The sequence below is a fragment of the Chiloscyllium plagiosum genome, unplaced genomic scaffold (genome assembly GCF_037043375.1).
Source record: "Chiloscyllium plagiosum isolate Xiang-an unplaced genomic scaffold, Cpla_swu_hap1 HiC_scaffold_14, whole genome shotgun sequence".
Classification (NCBI taxonomy): Eukaryota; Metazoa; Chordata; class Chondrichthyes; order Orectolobiformes; family Hemiscylliidae; genus Chiloscyllium; species Chiloscyllium plagiosum.
Genome location: NW_028270152.1, coordinates 17,045,865 through 17,070,825, shown reverse-complemented (window position 1 = coordinate 17,070,825; position 24,961 = coordinate 17,045,865). Strand labels below are relative to the sequence as shown.

The following is a 24,961-nucleotide window of genomic DNA, read 5'->3' as shown; positions in this document are numbered from 1 at the left end:
GATACTGTCCTGGGGATTCATGTTCGCTTCCCACCAAAGCAAATGGTGGAACTTGAATTCAATTAAACCAAAAAATGTAGAATTTAGAGTCCAATGATGACCCTGAATCCATTGTCGATTGCTGGAGAAAAGCACACCTGGTTCACTAATGTCCTTCATGGAACAGATTTCCATCCTCACCTGTTCTAGTCTAAATGTGACTCCAGACCCACAGTAATATGGTTGACTCTCAATTTGAATGTATTGGGGTGGGCAATGAATGCTGGCTTAGCCAGCAGTGCTCTCATCCCGTGAATAAAGTTTTTCAAAAGGTTTGGCTCCAACAACACTGATCAACTCAGCTGTATCCAGGAGAAAGCAACTTAGGCTGAGGTGGATACTGCAGTTGCTGGAGATTAGAGTCAAGATTAGAGTGGTACTGGAAAAGCACAGTAGGTCAGGCAGCATTCGAGGAGCAGGAAAATCGACGCCCAAATTCCCGCTCCTCGGATGCTGCCTGACCTGCTGTGCTTTTCCAGCACCACTCTAATCATGACTCCAGAAGAAATCAGCCTACTCAGTTAGCATCCCATCCAACTCTTCAAAAATTCTCTCCCTCCACTATCAATACTTTAAAGATTCACCATGTCCACGACGAGCTGTGGTGTATGTACCATCTACAGGATGCACTGCAGATTCACCAAGGCTCCTTAGACATCTCCTTCCAAAACCACTTTGCAAAAGGGTAATGGCAGCAAATACGTGGGAATGTCACCACCTGAAAACTAAAGAGAATCTTCCAGAACAAAATCCAGCAGGTGTGGCATTATCTGTGAAGAGAAAACCGAGTAAACGTTTCAGGTGGAGTGACCCTTCTTCAGAACCCAAGAGCCCCCTGCAAGTTCCCCTCCAAGCCACTCACCAGCCTGACTTGGACATAAATCACTGCTGCTCCACCATCACTGGTTTGAAAGCCAGAGTGGGTCTTCCTACATCACATGGACTGCAGTGATTCAAGAAGGCGACTCACCACCGTCATTTCAAGTCAGTTATTGATGGGCATTAGATAATGGCCTTGCTAGTGACACGCAATGAAAAATCTTTGAAGAAAACACAAGTACTAAGACAAAGACAAAGGAGAACATCTCTGGATGAATTTTAATTCTCCTTTTATTTGTCAAAAGTTGGACGAAGAGCAGTGCCAATAGGCCAACACTTACCCAGTTAAGAAAGTCAGAGGTCTTGAAAGGTAGAAATTTAAACCTGTTTCTGGCTCCAGACTGTGATCATAGAATCCCTACATGTAGAAGCAGGCCGTTCATCCAATCCAGTCCACACCGACCCTCCGAAGAGCATCCCACGCACAACCACTCCATCTCTGTAACCCTACATTTCTCATTGGTCAATCCACCTGACCTGCACATATTTGAACTGTAGGAGGAAACCGGAGCACCCAGAGGAAACCCATGCAGCTACAAGGGTAATGTGCAAACTCCACACAGCCAATCACCCAAGGTTAACTTTTAATTTTTTTCATGGGATAAGGGCATCACTGGCTGTACCAGCATTTATAGAGGGCAGTTAAGAATCGACCACATTGGTATGGGTCTGGAGTCTCATGTAGACCAGAATGATTGATGACAGTCGTTTCCTTCCCTTAAGGGTACTAGTGACCCAGATGAGCTCTTATGATACTCATTGATGGTTACATGAACACCACTGGGTTAGTTTTAAAATTTGTGTTTCACAATCTACCATTATGGGATTTGATCTCATGTCCCCAGAAAAGTCGCATGGAAGGGGTATGGACCTGTTTTACCTTCAAAACTCCCCGCAGATGAAGCTCCATCACATATTCCTGAGTCTTTATTTTTATTCATTCATAGGATGTAGGTGTTGTTGACTAGATGAGAATTCATTGCCCATCCCTAAGTACCCAGGGGGCAATTAAGAGTCGACCACACTGCTGCAGGTCTGGAATCACATGTAGGGCAGACCAGGTGAGGATGACAGATTTTCTTCCCTGAAGGACATTAGTGAACCAGATGGAATGTTGTGACAGTCGGCAGCGATTTCACAGTAACCATTAGACTCTTAGTGGATGAGAGCAGTAGTTCTAAGAAGAACCAGAGAATCAGTTAAAAGGTAAAGCACAAAGGGAGGACTTATACGTCTCCTCCCAAAGAAAGGGAGATTAAGGGCATGGAAACAATTGATAAATGAGACCTCGACATAACAGAAGAATTCAAGGTCGGTGAGACGAATGAGTAACTTGACCACGTTACCTCACTCCAGTGATACAATCTAGATACTGTGAATGGACTGCTGCCTTGTAATCCTTACGAGCATTTGAACAAGGAACAAGAGGAGGACACTCAGTCCTTCGAACCTGCTCCACCATTCCACAACATCATGGCTGACCTGATTTCAAACTCAACTCCACATTCCCGCAGAACCCCCAATAATCTTTCATCCCCTCAGCCAGCAAGAATCTATCCACCTCTGCCTTAAACATCTTTAAATATTTTGCATCCAAAGCTCTTTGAGGAAGGGAATTCCAAAGATTGTATTTGTTTTGTGTCGTATCGGGCTTTGCAGATGGTGAATGGCTTTGAAATGCGGTGATTGGTATCAATGCAGGAAATATTGGTGAGGGAGGTCATTTTAGCTTCTGTTAGCTCTCTGGATCAGAGTGACAGCTGGTTAACAGTTCAGGCGGTATCCTTTATCTATGTCGTTTGCGTTTTGCAGGTGTTTTTAAGGCCCAGATGTATTTACTATTAAAGCTGTGCAGCTGGCTACATCAATGCTGAATCCAACTGTTTACTCATCCTTGCCAACCAGACTTGTAGCTCAGTGTCAGAGTAGGATGTATAATCATCTTTTATGATCTATTCATGAATGTTCAGTTAGATTTTCACAATCTTGTCACACCCGCTCCTTTGGATAATTAGCTCTTGTGTCAACACCCACATCTGTTCATATTTTAACAGTGAGACTTTTCACCGTGTAATTTTTTATTCCTCCTTCATAATGAACCAAGAGGACCTAGTTCTACCACCTCAAAACACCGCAAGGTGGATTAGATTAGATTAGATTAGATTGCTTACAGTGTGGAAACAGGCCCTTCGGCCCAACAAGTCCACACCGAAGCGCAACCCACCCATACATTTATCCCTTACCTAACACTACGGGCAATTTAGCGTGGCCAATTTACCTGACCTGCACATCTTTGGACTGTGGGAGGAAACCGGAGCACCCGGAGGAAACCCACGCAGACACGGGGAGAACGTGCAAACTCCACACAGTCAGTCGCCTGAGGCGGGAATTGAACCCGGGTCTCTGGCGCTGTGAGGCAGCAGTGCTAACCACTGTGCCACCGTGTCGCCCGAGGAGACCAACCCAATAACACAGACGTTCCGAAAGGATCGTTCTACTCGGGTGATAAGGACTTAACAAATAGGAGCGGGCTCTTCAGCCCATCAAGCCGGCTATACCATTCAATAAGATTGTGGCTGATTCGATTCTGATCTCAACACCAACTTTCTCCCTTTACTCCATTGTCAATCAAAGATCTATCTTACTTAGGCTTGAATATGTTCAATGACCTGCCTCTATTTCTCTCTGGGGAGGAGACTTCCACAGAATCAATTATTGAATTATTATGGTGCAGAAAAAGGCCCTTCAGCCCATCAGGTCTGTGCCAGTCAAAACCTAATGATCCTAATCCCATTTAAGAGCAGGAATAGTTATAAACTCTATCCCGGTCACTCATGGTTTTGAAAACCTTTATTACATCTGCTCTCAGCTGAATTATTGTGACCCTTATTTATTAGACTAACGATCCCCTGAGGGAGGAAACTTCTCCTCATCTCCATCTAAAACATCTTATCCTGCAAGTACTCCCCCAGGTTCTGAATTGCCCCCACGAGGGGGGGGGGGGGAATATCTTCTCAGCATCTATCACAGCAAGCTCCCTCAGCATCCTAAGCTATCTCAATCAGTTCACCTCTCATTTTTCCAAATTACAATGAATATTCCAACCTAATCTCGGAAATATAAAATCCCTACAGTGTGGGAGCACACCATTTGGGCCATTGAGTCCATACCACTCCTCCGAAGAACATCCCAGACCCACCCCCACCCTATCCCTGCAACACTGCACTTCCTATAGCCAATCCACCTAACCCACACATCTTTGGACTGTGGGAGGAACCGGAGCACCCAGAGGCAGACACAGGGAGAATGTGCAAACTCCACAGAGACAGTTGCCGAAGGGTGAAATCAAACCCTGGTGCTGTGAGGCAGTGGCACTAACCACTGAGCCACTCTGTCCCCCTTAGCCTACTCAAAGTTTCCTCATAAGACAGTCTCTTCAATCCCACAAATCCCAGCCAAAAACATTGGTTAGGGGTCCAAACCTCTGGCCAGTACACCAGGTACAATCTCCCCAGAGCCCCGAGTACCACCTTCACAAGTCCAGCTTGAGCACTGCTCAGTGCTTTGTACAGTTTTGTTTGGAATTCTATCTCATGTTTACATCCTAAGTGTGTCAGAGAAGTTGGACAAGGTCTCAGTAGAATCCATTTAGCCTTAGCTATCAAAACATCAAAGCAGCAGGGCTACTTCAGCGTTACTCATTAGCATTGTTCATATCTTGTTAATTCTGACTACTGTTCTTCCCTGCATACCCAATAACAGCTTGCATTTATATAGCATCGTTAATGGAGGACAGTGTTCCAAGATGCTTCAAAGCAGCATTATCGAACACAATTTGACATCAAAGCACCCATGGAGATATAAGGCTGGTGACACAAAGCCTTGTCAAAAAGTCATGATTTGGAGATGCCGGTGTTGGACTGGGTGTACAAAGTTAAAAATCACACAACACCAGGTTATAGTCAAACAGGTTTAATTGGAAGCACACTAGCATTCGGAGTGACACTTAGTTTAGTTGGCTGAACAGCTAGGTAGTGATGCGGTCAAAGATGAAGCAGCTAAAGTGGGAGATGCCACACGAGGATGGAATTGGAGAAGGTCCGAGTAATTAAGTTACACAGAGTGTGCCTGAAATTTCCAGCGGCTAGTGGTCTAACCAAATTTGGTCGCTCTGTCAGTGGCAGATGTGGGATTCAGGAAAATCAGTTCATCCAAGACTCCATCATGACTTTCACCCCTTACAGAATGATAAAATCTACCTTTCTCTGCCCTTTCAGTATCCTGAAGGGAACTTTTTCCAGCAATACCCTGGTCCACTCCTCAATCCTCCCTAATACAGTTCCCTCCGGAAGCACTAAGCCAAAATGATCAGAGTTGCTGAATGATCCCCAAATGAAGTAATGACCAACTGGAATCCGTTTTCCTGTAACTAATACTTTATCACAACATGCAACCAGTGAAAATTAAACATAAATTAACAGGCAAATGATACTTAATATAGAAAGAACAAATCTCACTTTTTACAAACAGTCCAACAAAGATACATCTTACCATAAGCAATTTCCTTCGGCATGTTTGACGTTATGTAGCTGCATAGTTCTACATTAACCTGTTCCTTATTCACACAGGACAGGTCAGGTGTCCCAACAGATAGTGGTTTTCACTTCTGTGTTACACTGGGAGGGGTTTCACCAGCAATAAAGTTAGTTTAGTTGGCTGAACGGCTAGGTAGTGATGCCAGTGGCATGGGTTCAATTCCTGTGCCAGCTGAGGCCACCATGAAAATTCTGCCCTCTCAATCTCACACCTTGCTTGAGGCATAGTGACCCTCAGGTTAAACACATCATCAGTCATCTCTCTCCAATGAAACAGTAGCCATAACCTCTCTGGGGCTATGGTAACTTTATCATCAGCACACCCTTGATCCCTCAAGTCATGATAGTCTTGGTGGTGTACTTTTCGAGAGTCCTTTTCTCAATTAACATTGAGCTATTTGCACAGCCATAGAAGATTCCAGTGGAACAGGAGTGGATCCTTTAAGTTCTGATATCAAAGGAATGCAAGCCAACAGGGCTGGGATTATCCACCAGATTTCTCAATGCTCCCTGAACTGGAGTCTCGAAAGTCGCAGATGCCATCAAGAGATTGCCCCATTGGCTACAGCAACCAAAGTGGAGCACACAGGCATGTTTCAAGTTGGGGTCACAACTGTGTTGTAATGTTGATCGAAGGATATACATTAGCCTGGGCACTGGAGGGAAATACCCTATTCTCCTTTGAAGTAGAGTGCAAGGACCTTCAACATCAGTCTGACTCTGAGGTCTTGGTTTAAGGTCTCATCTGAAATATAACATTGCTGACAGTGTAACAACCCCTCGCAACTGTAGATGAGTAATGCAAGTCTGGTAAAGGAAGCTGATATCTGATTCATGTAATACAGGTTTCATTTTACTGTCCTGTGCACCACCTCACCAACTCGGCAAAAGTGAGGACTGCAGACGCTGGAAACCAGAGTTTAGATCAGCGTGGTGCTGGACAAGCACAGCAGGTCAGGCAGCATCTGAGGAGCAGGAAAATCGATGGTTCGGGCAAAAGCCCTTCAACAGGAATAGAGGCAGGAAGCCTCCAGGGTGGAGAGATAAATGGGGGGATGGGGGTGGGGAGAAGGTAGCAAAGAGTACAATAGGTGAATGGGGGTGGAGATGGAGGTGATGGACAATAGACAATAGACAGGAGTAGGCCATTCTGCCCTTTGAGCCAGCACCACCATTCATTATGATCATGGCTGATCATCCTCAATTAGTATCCTGTTCCTGCCTTATCCCCATAACCCTGATTCCACTCTCCTTAAGAGCTCCATCCAACTCTTTCTTGAAAGTATCCAGAGACTTGGCCTCCACTGCCTTCTGGGGCAGAGCATTCCATACACCCACCACTTTATGGGCGGCATGGTGGCACAGTGGTTAGCACTGCTGCCTCACAGCGCCAGAGACCCAGGTTCAATTCCCGCCTCAGGCAACTGTCTGTATGTAGTTTGCACATTCTCCCCGTGTCTGCGTGGGTTTCCTCCGGGTGCTCCGGTTTCCTCCCACAGTCCAAAAATGTGCAGGTTAGGTGAATTGGCCATGCTAAATTGCCCATAGTGTTAGGTGAAGGGGTAAATGTAGGGGAATAGGTCTGGATGGGTTGCTCTTTGGACGGTCGGTGTGGACTTGTTGGGCCGAAAGGCCTGTTTCCACACTGTAAGTAATCTAATCTCTCTGGGTGAAGAAGTTTCTCCTCAACTCTGTTCTAAGTGGCCTCCTCCTTATTTTTAAACTGTGTCCTCTGGTTCGGGAGTCACCCATCAGTGGAAACATGCTTCCTGCCTCCAAAGTGTCCAATCCTTTAATAATCTTATACGTCTCAGCCTTCTAAACTCAAGCGTATACAAGCCCAGTCATTCCAATCTTTCAGCGTAAGATAGTCCCACTGTTCCAGGAATTGACCTCGTGAACCTACACTGCACTCCCTCAATAGCCAGAATGTCTTTCCTCAATTTTGGAGACCAAAACTGCGCACAATATTTCAGGTGCGGTCACACCAGGGCCCTGTACAGCTGCAGAAGGACCTCTTTGCGTCTGTACTCAATTCCTCTTGTTCTGAAGGCCAGCATGCTATTAGCCTTCTTCACTACCTGCTGTACCTGCATGCTTACTTTCATTGACTGATGCACAAGAACACCTAGATCTCATTGTACTGCCCCTTTACCTAACTTGACTCCATTTAGGTAGTAATCTGCCTTCCTGTTCTTGCCACCAAAGTGGATAACCACACATTTATCCACATTAAACTGCATCTGCTGTGCATCTGTCCACTCACCTAGCCTGTCCAGGTCACCCTATAATCTCCTACCATCCTCCTCACATTTCACCCTGCCACCCAGCTTTGTGTCATCAGCAGATTTGTTAATATTACTTTTAAGACCTTCATCTATATCATTAATGTACATTGTAAAAAGCTGCGGTCCCAGCACTGATCCCTGTGGCACACCACTGGTCACTGCCTGCCATTCGGAAAGGGAGCCGTTTATCACTACTCTTTGTTTCCGGTTAGCCAACCAATTTTCAATCAAGTCAGTACTTTGCCCCTAATACCATGTGCCCTAATTTTGCTCACTAACCTCCTATGTGGGACTTTATCAAAGCCTTTCTGAAAGTCCAGGTATACTACATCCACTGGATCTCCTTTGTCCATCTTCAGAGTTACATCCTCAAAAATTTCCAGAAGATTAGTCAAGCATGATTTCCTCTTCATAAATCCATGCTGACTCTGACCTATCCTGTTACTGCTATCCAGATGTGTCATACTTTCATCCTTTATAATTGACTCCAGCATCTTTCCCACCACTGAGGTCAGACTAACTGGTCTATAATTTCCTGCTTTCTCTCTCGCTCCTTTCTTAAAAAGTGGTACAACATTAGCCACCCTCCAATCCGCAGGAACTGATCCTGAATCTATAGAACTCTGGAAAATAATCACCAATGCATCCACGATTTCTAGAGCCACCTCCTTCAGTACCCTGGGATGTAGACCATCAGGCCCCGGAGACTTATCAACCTTCAGTCCTAACAGTCTCTCCAACACCAATTCCTGGCAAATATAAATTCCCTTCAGTTCAGGTCCTTCAGCCACAATTATATCTGGGAGATTGCTCGTGTCTTCCCCAGTGAAGACAGATCTAAAGTACCAATTCAACTCTTCTGCGATTTCTTTGTTCCCCGTAATAAATTAACCCATTTCTGTCTTCAAGAGCCCGATTTTAGTCTTAACCATTTTTTTTCTTTTCACATACCTGAAAAAGCCTTTACTATCCTCCTTTATATTTTTGGCCAGTTTACCTTTATACCTTATTTTTTCTTTGCGTATTTCCTTTTTATTTATCCTCTGTTGTTCTTTAAAAGCTTCCCAGTCCCCTGATTTCCCACTCATCTTTGCTATGTTATACTTTTTCCCCTTAGTCTTTATATGGTCCTTAACTTCCCTCGTCAGCCACGGCCACCCCTGCCTCCCCTTAGGATCTTTCTTCCTTTTTGGAATGAACTGATCCTGCATCTTCTGTATTATACCCAGAAATACCTGCCATTGTTGTTCCACTGCCTTCCCTGTTAGGGTATTGCACCATTGAACTTTGGCCAGCTCCTCCCTCATAGCTCCATAGTTCCCCTTATTCAACTGAAATATTGTCACTTCCGATTCTACCCTCTCCCTTTCAAACTGCAGATTAAAGTTTATTGTATTGTGGTCACTACCTCCTAATGGCTCCTTTCCTTCGAGGTCCCTGATCAAATCCAGTTCATTGCACAACACCAGATCCAGAATTGCCTTCTCCCTGGTAGGCTCCAGCACAAGCTGTTCTAAGAATCCATCTCGGAGGCACTCCACAAACTCCCTTTCTTGAGGTCCAGTACCATCCTGATTCTCCCAGTCTACCTACATATTGAAATCCCCCATAACAACTGTAGTAATATCTTTGCGACAGGCCAATTTCAGCTCCTTATTCAACTTACACACTACATCCAGGCTACTGTTTGGGGGCCTGTAGATAACTCCCATTAGGGTCTTTCTACCCTTAGAATTTCTCAGCTCTATCCATACTGACTCTACATCCCCTGATTCTAGTTCCCCCCGAGCAAGGGACTGAATATCATTCCTTACCAACATTCCTGAAGAAGGGCCTGTGCCCGAAACGTCGAATCTCCTGTTCCCTGGATGCTGCCTGACCTGCTGTGCTGTTCCAGCAATAAAGTTTCAACTTTGATCTCCAGCATCTGCAGACCTCACTTTCTCCTTACCAACAGGGCCACCCCACCCCCTCTGCCAGACAGTCTGTCCTTACGATAGCACGTATAGCCTTGAAAATTCATTTTCCAGGCCCTGTCCACTTGAAGCCACGTCTCAGTTATCCCCACAACATAGGTCAGAGAGGAGGGTGGACCAGTTAGGTGGGAAGGGAGATTGGCAGGTAGGACAGGTCATGAGGACAGTGCTGAGCTGGAAGGTTGGAACTGGGATAAGATGGGGGGAGGGGAAATGAGGAAAATGGTGAAATCCACATTGATGCCCTGGGGTTGAAGTGTTCCAAGGCAGAACACCTCACCAACTGACTGCCCAAGAGATGCCAACACCAGTGAGTGTACCCACAAAAGCACTTAAATATTGAAACCCAGCCTGAAATTTCACTAGGATCAGATACCTTCTCACTAGACAGGGGCAGTGCCTACTATACAATGTTTATAGAGATAGAACATGATTACAGTGCTTGATGTCCATTTATTAATTCACAAATGTCCATGTGAAACAAAAAAATCTGGATTCAGGTTTTGGGGAGAACCAGGTCAAATCTCATACTGGATGGAAATCTACAGACATCTTACAAGATTGGATGTAAAACCTAACTGTAGAAGGGCAAAACTTTCACTTGGAAAATATTCTTTCTGCAGCCATAGATTTTAATTGTGATGCCCTTCCTGCAGTCTCATGGGTTCAGAACAGGGACCTTCTGAAATGTCTCTTGGGATTCTGAAGTGGCTTGACAGGATAAATGCTGGGAGGATGTTTTCCTTCATGGGAGAGTCTAGGCCCAGAGAGCATAGTCTCAGCCAGTTTAAGACTGAGATGAGGAGTGTTATGAATCTTTGTAACTCTTTGCCACTGAGAGCTGTGAGGGAGCTCCTGTATATTTGAGGCTGAGATAGATAGATTCTTGATCAATAGGGGAATCAAGGGTGTCAGAGAAAGGGCAGGAATGTGATCTTGAAGAATGTCAGATCAGCCATGATCCTATTGTATGGTGGAGCAGGCTTGATGGGGCAAAGGGCCTCCTCCTGTTCCTGTGCCTTATGGTCTTATTGTGGTCTCCTTTATACATTTGAGGCATACTGACAACATTTAAGTCCAGCGTTGGTTACCCATCTCTACTTGCCCTTGAACTGAGTGACCTGTGAGACTATTTCAGAGGGCAGTTAAAAGTCATCCACACTGCTGTGAGTCTGGAGTCACACATAAAGCAGATCAATTATTCACGGAATCCCTACAGTGTGGACACAGGCCAATACCAATCCTGTGAAGGGCAATCCACCGAGGCCAAGCCCCCGTGCTATCCCTGTGACCTACAAGTTCCTATGGCTAATCTACCCTGGCATGCACATCCCCAAACACTATGGGCAATTTAGCATTGCCAATCCACGTAATCTACAAGTCTTTGGACAGTGGGAAGAAACCCATGGGAGAACATGCAGAGTCACCCGAGGCTGGAATCAAACCCAGGTCCCTGGCACTGTGAGGCAGTAGTGCTAATCACTGAGCAACCATGACATATCTTTCTCCAAAGGAGATTAGGGAACCAGATGAGTTTTAATGACAATTGACAATGTTGTTTTCTTGGCTTTCAATTCCAGATTTTATAAAATTGAATTCAAATTCCACCATCTGCCATGTAAAGCCTGGGTTTCTATGTTACCAGTTTAGTGACAATGCCACTAGGCCATCACCTCTCTACGTGAAGCATTTTTCCATAGGAATCAATGTTAAAGGTAGAGTCAGGTTCTTGGGGACAATTTTTCCCAGAAAAGATTATATAAAAGTTGAAATACCACAGCATGGTGCATTCTTTAGTGAAAAAAGCAAACTTCTAGCTTGTAGACTAAATCTTTAAATACATTTACAGCAAAACACATACATTGGAAGTTTCCCAGTTAACGTATTGTAGAGACAATGTACTATAGAGTACACATAGCAGGGAATTATTGTTAAAGGCAGAGAAATGTGAAACATAGAAAATAGGTGCAGGTAGGCCATTCAGCCCTTTGAGCTTGCACCACCATTCAATTTGATCCTGTAATCCCAGTATCCCACTCCATTTCTAAGTAGCAACGCCACCCTCCTCCTTTTTTACCATCCCCCCCAATCTTCCTGAAACATCTGTAACCAGGAACCTCCAACAACCGTTCCTGTCTCTCTTCTATCCACGTTTCCGTGATGGCCACAACATCGTAGTCACAAGTACTGATCCATGCCTTAAGTTCACCCACCTTATTTCTGATACTCCTTGCGTTGAAGTATACACAATTGAGCCCATCTCTGTGTCCGCAAGAATTCCCTATCAGTGCTATTGTCTCCACAGCCACCCTACATTCTTGAACATCCTGAAAAACAGCTAACCTACTTGCTGGACTACAAGTCCGGATCCCATCCCCCTGCCAAATTAGTTTAAACCCCCCCGAAGAGTGCTAGCAAACCTACCCCCCAGGATATTGGTGCCCTTCTGGTTCAGGTGCAACCCGTCCTGCTTGTATAGGTCCCACCTTCCCCAGAATGCAGTCCAATTGTCCAAATACCTGAAGCCCTCCCTCCTACACCATCCTTGCAGCCATGTGTTCAACTGCACTCTCTCCCTATTCCTTGCCTCACTGTCACGTGGCACTGGCAACAACCCAGAGATGACGACTCTGTCCGTCCTAGCTTTTAGCTTCCAGCCTAACTCCCTGAGCTCCTGAATGACCACCCCACCCCTCTTCCTACCTATGTCGTTGGTGCCAATGTGCACCACGACTTCTGGCTGCACACCCTCCCCCTTAAGGAATCTGAAGACACCGTCCGAGACGTCTCGGACCCTGGCACCCGGGAGGCAACAAACCATCCGAGAGTCTCGCCCATGTCCACAGAACCGCCTGTCCTGTCCCTCTAACTATAGAGTCTCCTATAACTATGCTCTCCTCCTCTCCCCCTTTCCCTTCTGGGCCTCAGAGCCGACCTCGTGCCAGAGACCCAGTCACTGCAGCTTACCCCTGCTAGGCCGTCCCTCCCAACAGTATCCATAGCGGTATACTTATTGTTGAGGGGAACGACCACAGGGGATCCTTGCTCTGCCTGCTCCCTCCCCTTACCACCTTTAACTGTTACCCAGCTACCTCTGTTCTCTGGCGTAACTATGTCCCTGTAGCTTCTATCTATCACCCTCTCAGCCTCTCGAATAATCCTCAGTTCATCCAATTCCAGCTCCAGTTCCCTAACGCGGTCTGTGAGGAGCTGGAGCTGGCTGCACTTCCTGCAGGTGAAGTCAGCAGGAACATCGGTGGTCACCCCTACCTCAAACATCCCACAGGAGGAACATTCCACTGCCTGCGCTGCCATAACTCTACACTTAGTCTCCAAAACAAGAACACTAAATAGCTTACCTGTTCAGCCGACTGGTTCCTTCTCCACTCAATCTTCTTACCTTCCCAGAAGCCTCTGTTGACGACTTCCGGGTTCCCGCTCCTATTGAAAAAAAACACACAGACTGCGAAAAGAAAAATGTTCATTTAAACTGGTCTCCGCTTGCCTTCCGGCTCCCTCTCTGTGCGCCCAATGTAGCACTGAGCACTTTCTCTCTTTTGTTCTAGCTATGCATGTGGCATTGGACCGTCTATTTCAGTTACTTTCCCATGTGGGGTGATCTTTTATGGAACTGTATTGGGGCATTGACTGACTTTCATTCCCTTGTATTAACAGCATGTCCACATGGATTACATCATGGCGGCAGCCAACTTGTACGGACAGAGTTATTGCATGCAGGGGTCTCAGGACAGAGCTGCAGTCCAGCAGATACTGCTGTCAGTTGATGTTCCTCCATTCTCCCCCAAGTCTGGGGTCACCATCCACACCAATGATGCAGAGATGGAGGACGCTGCAAGTTTCGCGGGTATCGTATCCATCGTATGGCCCATCGTATCTTCCTATTGTCTGTCCTCTGTTACTAACCAGCCAGTCACCCTTGCATGTCCTGCTCTTTTGTACTTTGAGTAAGGAAGACAAACAATGTACAAGTGCATCATAAAGGGTTCAAGGACCCCAGGAATAGAAGTCCCACCAGTTGCCAGTCAGTCAGAGGTGGGAAACCTTATGTCCCTCAGCAATGCCAGTGATACAGTGACAGGAATTGTTGAAAATACGCACACACACTGAGGAATGCAGGCCACAAATGAGTGATGATGGGGTGAGGTCTAATAAGTGGAGGAGTGCTATAGAGTCATACACCATGTCCAACTCCTCCATGCCAACCAAGTTTCCCAAACTAAACAGGTCCCATTTGCCTGCATTTGGCCCATATCCCTCTAAACCTTTCCTGTTCATGTACCTGCCCAATTGTCTTTTAAATGTTGTGATTGTACCTGCATCTACCACTTCCTCTGGCAGTTCATTCCACATACAAACCAACCTCTGTGTGAAAAAAAGACTGGGTGCAGTTACAACAGAATGGAGCCCTGGTGTGGGCATTGGTCTCCCAGTTCAGTGCCTCAGTTGGCCAGCAGATGGGGATTTGAGGAAGGGAGCTCCCCATAGCTCTGTCTGTCTCACCCTGCTTTCTCCTACCAGCTTAAATGCCCCACCACCACTAAGCTCACCACAGAGGAAGTGGTTAAATTCTACCCACTGTCTCTGCATCAAACTCTCTAAGAATTTTACCCCTCTAAATAAGATTATATTCCACTTTTCTAAATTCCTGAGAATCTCAGCCTGTTCTACTCCGTCATTATTGGCATGGACACTGAATAAGAGCCAGTAAAATAGACTGGGAGTGGCTACTTCATGGTAAATCTGCAGCAGGACAGTGAGAGGTGTTACTGGGAGACGTTTAGGGAAATACATTCCCTTTGTGCTCACAGAACCCTGGATGCCCAGGAATAGTCAGTACTGGAAGGAAAAGAAGGTCATGTAACAGGAACAAATAAATGGAACAATCAACGGAGGCCTTAGAGGAGTATAGAAAGTACAGGGGGTTCTCAAGTAAGTAATTTGGAGATCAAAAAAAATGGTCATGAAAAAGTGTTGGCAAACAACATTAGGAAGAATCCCAAGCCATTATGGCAGTATGGTGGCTTAGTGGTTAGCACTGCTGCCTCACAGGATCAGGGACCTGGGTTCGATTCCACCAGCAGACAACTGTCTGCGTAGAGTTTACACATATTTCCTGTGTCTGTGTGGGTTTCCTCGCACAGTCCAAAGATGTGTAGGTTAGGTGGATTGGCCGTGCTATATTGGACATAGTGTCCAGGGATGTGGAGGCTAGGTGGGCTAGCCATGGGAAATGTGGGGTTACAGGAATAGGATAGGAGTTGGATCTGGGCGGGATGACTCTTTCGAGGGTGGATCTGGGCTCGATGGGGTGAATAGCCTGGTTCCAAGTTGGAGGAATTCTATATTCTACAAGTATATCAAGGGGAAGAGAAGGAGAAGGGCCCATTAGGAACCAAGGGGGCAATCTGGGTTGGTACAGTGATAAATGAGTACTTCACATCCATCCCTATGCAGGCGAAGGAGAATGCAAGTATAGAATTCAAGAAGGTGGATTATGATGTTCCTGAGTAGATTGATAGAAGATGCGAGGAGGTATTAGAGGTTTCAGAAGATTGAAAAGTGGACAGATCCCAGATGAACTGTATCCCAGGTCGCTGCAGAAGACACAAGACGAAAGTACGAAGCCCTGACTCACAGGGGAGGTGCCAGAGGATTGGAATACACCACTTTACTGGAAGGGTGGTCGAGATAGACCAGAGAACCATAGACCAGTGAGACTAACATGAGTGGTAGGGAATCTATTGGAGAAGATTAATCTCCATATAGAGTGTTGGACTGGGTTGGCCACTTGAAAAAGGAGCAAAGTTCCAAAAGCTTGTGTTTTCAAATAAACCTGTTGGACTATAATTTGGTCTCATGTGATTTTTGACTTTATCCATGTGGAGTGGCAAGGTTTGATCAGGGATAGTCAGAATGGTTTTGTCAGAGGTAGGTCATGCCTCATTAATCTGGTGGAACTTTTCGAGGAGGTGACCAAGTGTTTGGATCAGGGCGGTTGATGTAGTTTATTTGGATTTCAGCAAGACCTTTGATGAGGTCCCATCTGAAAAACCGATATAGTAAAACCTCTTGAGATCCAAGATAACTTGGCAAGATCCAAAACAGGCTTTGAGGCAGGAGGCAGACAGAGGATGGTGATAGAACGCTATCTGTGTGACTGGAGCCCATTGTGAGTGGTGTGTCTCAGGGATCAGTGCTGTGTCCTTTGTTAAAAATCACACAATACCAGGTTATAGTCCAATAGGTTTAATTGGAAGCACTAGCTTTCGGAGCGACGCTCCTTCATCAGGTGGTAGTGGAGGAAGGAGCGTCGCTCCGAAAGCTAGTGTGCTTCCAATTAAACCTGTTGGACTATAACCTGGTGATGTGTGATTTTTAACTTTGTACACCCCAGTCCAACACCGGCATCTCCAAATCGTGTCCTTTGTTGTTTGTGACATTCATAAATGATGTAGATGAGATTGTTGGGAGATCATAAGAAGTTTGTGGATGACACAAAAATTGACTGAGTAGTTAACAGTGAGGAGGAAAATGTTAGGTTACAGAAGGATATAAATAATTAGTCAGATAAGCAGATCAGTGCAGTGGAACTTAACCCTGATAAATATAAGATGATATACTTTAGAAGAGGGAGTACTCCATGAATGGCAAAACACTAGGAAGTTCAAAGGAACAGAGGGATCTTGGAATGCTTGTCCATGGATCACAGATGGTGACAAAGGGGTGGTTAAGAGGCATGTGGTATGCTTTCCTTTGTCAGTCAAGGCATAGGTTATAAGAGCTGAGAGGTTATGTTGGAGCTGTACAGAACTTTGGTTAGGCCACAATTGGAGTACTGTGTGCAGTTCTAGTCACCACATCACAGGAGGGATGTGATTGCACTGGAGGGGGAGCAGAGGAGATTTTTCAGGATGATGCCTAGGGCAGAGCATTTCAGCGATGAAGAGAGTGTGGATAAGCTCAGGCTGTTTCTTTGGATCAAAGAATACTGAGGGGGAATTTGGTTAAAGTGTATAAGTTTATGAGGGGCATGGTCAGGGTGGATAGAAAGCAGAGTCAAAAAGTGTAGCGCTGGAAAAGCACAGCAGGTCTGGCAGCATCCGAGGAGCAGGAGAGTCAACGTTTCGGGTGTAAGCCCTTCTTCAGAACGTTTTGACTCTGATCTCCAGCATCTGCAGTCCTCACTTTCTCCCTGAATAGAAAACAACTGTTCCCCTTAGTTGAAGGGTCAAGTGATGGGAGGGGGGTTGTAGCATAATTTTGAAGTGAAAGGCAGGAAATTTAGGGGGAATTTGAGGAAAACCCTTTTAACCCAGAGGAGATCTGGAATGCAATGCCTGGATGGGTTCTTGAGGTGGGAATGCACATAACCAAAAAAGTATTTAGATGAGCATGTGAGGTGTCATAACATTCAAGGATATGAGCCTAAGGTGGGAAAGGGGCTCTCGTATCAATAGTGTATTTTTGGTGATACAGACTCACTGGGTCGAAGGATCTCTTCTGTATTCTGTGAACAGTGGAGTACTGGAAGTAAGTTTTTTTTTTCCTTAAGCACCCTATATACTTTTTTTTTCTTCTTTTATGTTCTGTAGTAAGTTTGATCTGAAGATTTGTGAGCCTCCGCCCACTTGTTGTGAGTGATCTTGCCGACTATATAAATATATAAATATACACACTCCAGTGATGGCCCTGGGAATGTAACCGCTCACCTTTCATGTCAGCATGTTCACTCGACTTCTGTGTCTGCTCATGCGCTTGCCTTTTTAGTATTTAGAAAGAAAATGTTTTGGTTAGGCCTTTGTCATTTCAGAAATATAAATCCAAATAACAGTGGGCTGTCAAAATGAAGCCCAATTGTTGTGAATTTGCCAGCTCTAGTTTGACAATAATAATTGGAAGCTCTCTGTAACATTTCTCCGACACCTTCGGAAAATAGGAACACATGCAATAAAGGAGCTGACTCAGACAGATTGCAGAGATCAAAATGATCTTGTTAAACCTTTGAATACACAAGTGCACAATCATTTCTGACTGCTTTCATTCTGCTAATCTTATTTTGTACATGGAAACATTGCCTGTGGTGACACTTGAAGAATATGTTGTATTTTATTTAGGGGCTGCTGTCTCATTAAAGGGAGACAACTGATGGTGGTTTAACCTGAGGGTTCATTTCTCAATATCTCCCCTTGCCTGAGGTGTGGTGACCTTCAGGTTAAACCACCACCAGTCATCTTTCTTTATTGAGAGAGAAACCTTATTGTCCACTAGGACTACGGCTGACTTGACTCCATTGACAAATTTGGACCAAGTTGTTATCAGCCTTATGCTGTATCATCAACTTTCTCTCAACTCACCTTCTCAATTGTTTCTTGTTTCAGAAAATGAGCGTTTGCTGCAATTGAAAAATCTCCTCTCTTCTTGTAAGAATTTTCCTGGATGTAAGATGCAACCTCTTGACTTTGAGAAGGTACGTTTGATCTCGTCAATTACAGATTTTTACAGAGAATTTTAAGAAGGAATTTTGTCATATTTTCCTACTTTCCTGCTTGGTTTTATAGAGTCATAGAGATGTACAGCATGGAAACAGACCCTTCCATCCAACCCGTCCATACGGACCAGATATCCCAACCCAATCTAGTCCCACCTGCCAGCACCTGGCCCATATCCCTCCAAACCCTTCCTATTCATATACCCATCCAATTGCCTTTTAAATGTTGCATTTGTACCAGCCTCCACCACTTCCTCTGGCAGCTCATGAGGTTCCTCACACTTCCTGTCACCTATATCTTCAAATTGTGATTTCTTGGAGCATGCATGTTCCTTCTTGTCCTGATCAGAATAATGGAGCAATGTCCATCAGGTGAGACCCACATCTGCTCTATTATCTTCAGTTTAATTATTTACTCTTCACGCTTTCTGCTTTTCTTTATTCACTTGTGGAGGGAAAGGTGTTACTGGCTGGGCCAGGATGTATTGACCATCCCTTGTTGCCATTGAGAATTGGCAGTGAGCTGCCTCCTTGAACTGCTGCAGTCCTCATGTTTAGACAAACCCACAATGCTGGTAGGGAGAGAATTCCATGATTTTGTCTCTGCGACGGTGAAGGAGCAGCGATATATCTCCGAGTCTGAATCATGCAGTGTCTTGGAGGAGAACTTGCAGGTGGTGGTGTTCCCATGTGTCCGCTGCCCTTGTCCTTCCAGAAGCAGCCAAGGATTTTGAAGGTGCTGTCTGAGGATCTTTGGTGGATTTCTGCAGTGCACCTTGTAGATAGTACACACTGCTGCTACTATCGGTGATGGAGTGAGTGGATGTTTGTGGATTTGGTGCCAGTCAAGCAGACTGTTTTGTCATAATAATAGAGTCGTTCAGCACAGAATGGCCTTCAGCCCAACTAGTCCATGCCAGCCAGGTTTCCTGAACTGAACTAGTCCCATTTGCATGTGTTTGGCCAATATCCCTCTAACCCTTTCCCATCCATGTACCTGTCCAAATGTCGTTTAAATGTTGTAATTGTACTTGCCTCTACTACTTCATCTGGCAGCTCGTTCCATATACTCTGTTAGAAAGGTTGCCCCTGAAGTCCCGTTTAAATCTTGTGCCTCTCACCTTAAACCTATGCCCTGTCGTTTTGGACTCCCCTAGCCTGGGAAAAAAGATCTTGGCTATTCACCTTATCTGTGCCCCTCAAGATTTTATAAACATCTAAGTGCTGGATGGTGGCAAGATTTGTGACTGTTGTTGGCGTGAAAATGGTGTGGGAGGATCTCGTTTGCAGGATTGACTTTTTTTTGTTACACCATTGCTTCTCCTTCATATAGAGCCTATTCTTTGGATTTCACCACACAGTGTGGTACTTTACTTGGTAACAGGGTCCTTGGTCGTTGACTTTGTCCTTCCCCATGTTGGAGAAAGTGAGAACTGCGAATGCTGGAAATCAGAGTTGAGAGTGTGATGCAGGAAAATCACAGCAGGTCCGGCAGCATCCGAGGAGCAGGAGAATCGACATTTCAGGCATAAGCCCTTCATCAGGAAATCCTTCATTCCGAAGGGCTTATGTCTGAAATGTCAATTCTCCTTTTCCTCGGATGCTGCCTGACCTGCTTTTCCAGCACCACACTCTCGACTCCTTCCCCATGTTGCCCAAGATGGGCAGCAGATGTGCAGTAGTATGGCACTCTGGATGGGTATCTGAATAGGAAAGGATTAGAGGGATATGAGTCAAGTGCTAGCAAATGGGACTAGATTAAGTTAGGATATCTGGTCGGCATGGATGAGTTGGACCGAAGGATCTGTTTCCATGCTATACAGCTCTAAGACTGTGTGATGGGTTGAGTTTCATAAGGCAGTTATTATTAACAAGGGTTAATTGATTTGATATTTTAAGGCTTAATGATTTTAGCCTCTCTCACTGAGATGGAAAAGACTGTTGGAAGATGGTAACCAATATTGTTCAAGTTTCTCTGTTGTGAGCCATAACTGGTAGATTTTGGAGTAACAATACACGGCTTTTCACTGAAGGGATCTTTTGAATTAGATATAGCTCTTAGGACTAAAGAGATCAGAGGAGAAAGCAGAATCAAGTTGGATAATGGTATCAGATTATGCAGCTGGCTTGAGGGCCGAATGGCCTATTCCTGCTCCTAGTTTATATGTTAAGAGGAAGATTTTAGTTGACAAGATGAAGAAAAAGTTATGATTTGTTAAAACATGCACAAGCAAAAATGCCCATTGTTGATTTTCAATAATTGAATTATTTAATTTGCAGGACGACGATACAAACTTCCACATGGATTTCATTGTCGCTGCCTCAAATTTGAGGGCTGAGAATTACGACATTCCAGCTGCCGATCGCCACAAGGTAGGCAGCGCACACCTGGACAGAGCGCTTTGCGATGGCATGCACAGGCAAGCAGGAGAACATGATCTTCCCCTGTAAGGGGGTGGAGTTCCAGGTGGGGTATAGGGAACATTAACCACAGCGCGTGCCAATTACTGTTTAATATCTACCATATGAACTGAGCTGGAACCTCCGAGACCCAATTAACCGTCAAAGGGTTAGTAATATCCTGGAAGTCATTAATCATTGTGTGTAACCCCAACCAGGACCGTCCACACCGCACTGGTCTCTCAGCTTTCACACTACCTGTACATGCAAGCTTTCTGTCACTGTAACATCTGCAGAGTAAGATTGATACGAACAATTAACCACAGGATATTAGCACAGAGCAGTCACAGCAGCAAATGAAAATGCTAGCAATTTTTAACCCTGGGGGAACGTTATGGAATGTTGTTCCTCATTATGTAGAATTTAAAACTCAGAAACATTTGGTCCACCTGCCCTCTGCAAGTGCTTATACTCCACATGAGGCTCCTCTCATTCTATTTCTTCTCACTACTTCAACATATTCATCTATTCCTGTCTCTCTCATGTCCTGATCTAGGTTCCCTTTAAATGCCTCCATAGTCCTACCAGACCAAAGGGCTGCGCTCTCATTAGAGAGAAGAGAGAGGTGACAGGTGGTGGTTTCTGAGGGTCTCTATGCCTCAGATGAGGGGAGTGGTTGAGAAGGAGGATATTCATGGTAACTTCAACCATTGTGGGAATTGAACCCATGCTATTGGCATCACTGCATTGCAGTTGAAAAGTGTGGCGCTTGAAAAGCACAGCAGGTCAGGCAGCATCTGAGGAGCAGGAGAGTCGACATTTTGGGCATAAGCCCTTCCATCACTGCATTGCAAACCAACTGTCCAACCCCTGCATATTTGGCCTTAAATTTTCAATGTGACAGCTAGCAAGTTCCTCATTCTACCAATAATTCCCTTATTGAATTTATTGGTGATAATTTCATGTTCTTTTGGCACAGTCAGTAGTGTTCTTGCCTCTGAGCCAGGGGCTCCTGATTCATGAGATGGAAATGTGTTGCTGGAAAAGCGCAGCAGGTCAGGCAGCATCTAGGGAACAGGAGAATCGGCGTTTCGGGCATTAGCCCTTCTTCCTGAAGAAGGGCTAATGCCCGAAACGTCGATTCTCCTGTTCCCTAGATGCTGCCTGACCTGCTGCGCTTTTCCAGCAACACATTTCCATCTCTGATCTCCAGCATCTGCAGACCTCACTTGCTCCTGATTCATGTCCCAACATAAACTTTGCTAGTCAAGAAAGGTGGGTTAGTAACACGCCCACAGGTGAATTTGTAAAGTCTTCTGAGACGCACCAATGGCAGAGGGTAAGAGTGGGAGCCAAATGGAGGAAAGAAGTTTGGAGCCTTTACTGTCACTATCTAAAGTTCCAGATGCATGTAAAATATGAATGTTTGCCACAGCAACTCAACTTGCCTGAGTGAACTGTAACAAGTACTATCTTCTCTCTATAGTCCCTAATGTGTGTAAATCCTAGGAATGGAAACATCTTTGAAGCATCCTGCATTTCTTATAGAGTTCTGTTAAGTTGGGGTACTCGGCCTTCACTTTATTAAAGGAATGTGCCACACCTTGCTTAATCTTTCCTGTTTTATTTGCTGTTTCTCTCCCCTTCACTTCTCTGCCCTGTGATCTCCTGCAGGTGGTGATACATGCTTCCCTGAGCTCTCTCTGGCCTTCCGGTCCGGCACCGCTCTTTCTGTTTAAGCCCAAGACAGTGACTGTCTGCATGTTACCTGACTCCAGTAAAGGCATCGCTGCCAAACTGAGCTGATCTTTTCCTGTTATCTACAAACGCATATCCTCCAGCAGGAGGCAGAAGCAAAAGTGAATTGATGATCATGAGGCAATTGAAAAGTGATTTGGGCAGCACTTGCCCCATCGTCCAAAAACTCTAGAGTTAAACTCAGGGGGTGCAACACCTCATCTGGAATCCACCTGATACTCTCCTTAAACCAATGGCTCAGTGGTTAGCACTGCTGCCTCATAGCGCCAGGGATCTGGGTTCGATTCCAGCTTCGGGCAACTGTGTGGAATTTGCACATGCTCCTCGTGTTCATGCAGGATTACTCCAGTTTCCTCCCACAGTCCAAAGATGTGTGGGTTAGGTGGATTGGCCGTGCTAAAATATCCAGAGATGTGCAGGCTAGGTGGGTTAGCCATGGGAAGTGCAGTGTTACAGGGATGGGGTTGGGTATGAGTGGAGGGTTGGTGTGGGCTCAGTGGGCTGAAATGCCTGCTTCCACACTGCAGGGATTCTGTGATTAATGTGGCTTATTAGCTAGGGAAGAAGGAACGTGTTTGTATAGACCATTGTTCCTCAGGGCATCTCCACATAATTTAAGACTACTTTTTGTAGTCAATATTTAAGTGTAGGAAGTTGCAGAATGTTGGAGACAGGGTTTCAAACCACTCGGCTCCCTTGTTTTAATCAGAAACATGTTGGGAACAGGTAAAGGTTTCCAACTGCATCTTTCACTTTCCTGACAGAAGTAACAGATGCACTTTTGCCCTGCCAAAGACGGCATCTGACCCCCAATGTCAAACAGGAACCATATCTTTACGATGGGTGTGAAATGTTCCAGACTGAATTTCAGATAAATGAGCACAAAGTGAAGAGACCCAATCACTGAAAACCTGTTAGTTCAGTGCCAGGTTTCATCAGAAGCCGACGGAGGGAACTACTCATTGGTTCCAGCCATAACCTTTAGCCACAACACCCAAACATTCAGAACAGACTGGCACTGTGCCAGTGCACTTAACATCATTAATGTTTCTAAAGCAGTGTGTTTATAATAATATGAGAAGTGATAGCAGGCAGATGGAGTCTGATTTACAATAGTCCTGTAAATGTGCACTCTGAAGCTCTTCCAAATGATGTTAGTTGAAAAATGTTTACTCTTAACTCCACACTTTGACTTGATTCCGAAATTCTCGATTAAACTGTACCCTGCCCTCATTTCCCTCGAGTTCACCTTTCCTTGGTACCCAGTCTCAACTCCTAAGCAGTTCCTTCTCTCTGCCCTACAATCATACCACAAACAAATAGTTTTAACGTTTGGCTTGACAAAGAATCCGGTCTTGCAGAGGCATAGAAGGGAAGTGGCATGAGAAGACGCTTGTCCATACTATACGTGAGGAAAGTACAGACCGGAGAGACACATGCCAATCACTTCAGCTGCACCTGTAAAGATATGCCATCTAATCCTTATTTGGGCAATGTCTGTTCCTGTTGAAGGGTTTATGCCTGAAACGTCAAGTCTCCAGCTCCTTGAATACTGCCTGACCTACTTTTCCAGCGCCACACTTTTCAACAATGTGCACTTCAGTATGAAAATGGCATTGGGAATACTGCTGACACCCCGAGGCCAACTTACGTGAGGCATTTTGATCAGCTCACAGTGCCCAGTTGAGGCAGTCACTCTGGGCATCTACTCGAAGGATCCAGGTCAGTGATCGCAAAGGCAACAGGATGCTATTTGAAACCTAAATGAACTGCAGGTGCTGGAATTCAGAAACAAAAACCGAAATTGCTGGAAAGTGAGAGGAGTTAAAAGATGAGTTTTTTCAGGGTGAGGATGAGCTCAGCCAGGCGGAGGAGGCTGCTGGTGGATGGGTCAGGCTTTTCTTCCAGGAAGAAGAGAGCCCTGACACCATCTTGGTGAGGGACGGACAGGTAAAGGGATTGTTCGTCCACGGTAAAGAGGAGGCAGCTGCAGCCTGCAAACTGGACGTTCTGAAACTGACGTAAAGTCTCAGATAAATCCCGGTTGTAAGTGGGTAGAAACTGGACAAGGGGAGGATGGAATGTGAGTCTTGCACTGTGTACTCAACTTGCAATCACATAGGGTGGCAGACCTGAAAATGCAGTCCAGTGATACAATAGTTTACACCATGGTGATTTGCTGCAAAGCACCAACTCTAACTCAATACTGTTCAGTTTAGCTTGTCCTACATCATAGGTGTTTGTCTGAACATTGCATCAGGTCACACTTTACATAGAACATTATAACGCAGTGTAGATTACAGTGGTGCTGGAAAAGCACAGCTGGTTGCGCAGCATCTGAGGAGCAGGAAAATTGATGCTTTGGGCAAAAGCCCTTCATCAGGTCTGAAGCTTCAGTCCTGATGAAGGTCTTTTCCCTGAAACGTCGATTTTCCTGCTCCTCGGATGCTGCCCAACCAGCTGTGCTTTTCCAGCACCACTGTAATCTAGACTCTGATTTCCAGCATCTGCAGTCCT

At 45.3% G+C, this 24,961-nt stretch overlaps 1 protein-coding gene across 1 annotated transcript in view; it reads left to right on the top strand.

Moving 5' to 3' along the window:
• Positions 1–24,961, top strand: part of uba1 (ubiquitin-like modifier activating enzyme 1) — a 297,482-nt gene that overhangs the window by 141,170 nt on the left and 131,351 nt on the right. Inside the window, exons 19-21 of the mRNA XM_087994098.1 lie at positions 13,453–13,642; positions 18,177–18,265; positions 20,567–20,659. Coding sequence (XP_087850224.1) covers positions 13,453–13,642; positions 18,177–18,265; positions 20,567–20,659 — 372 coding nt within the window. The remainder of the gene's footprint in view (positions 1–13,452; positions 13,643–18,176; positions 18,266–20,566; positions 20,660–24,961) is intronic.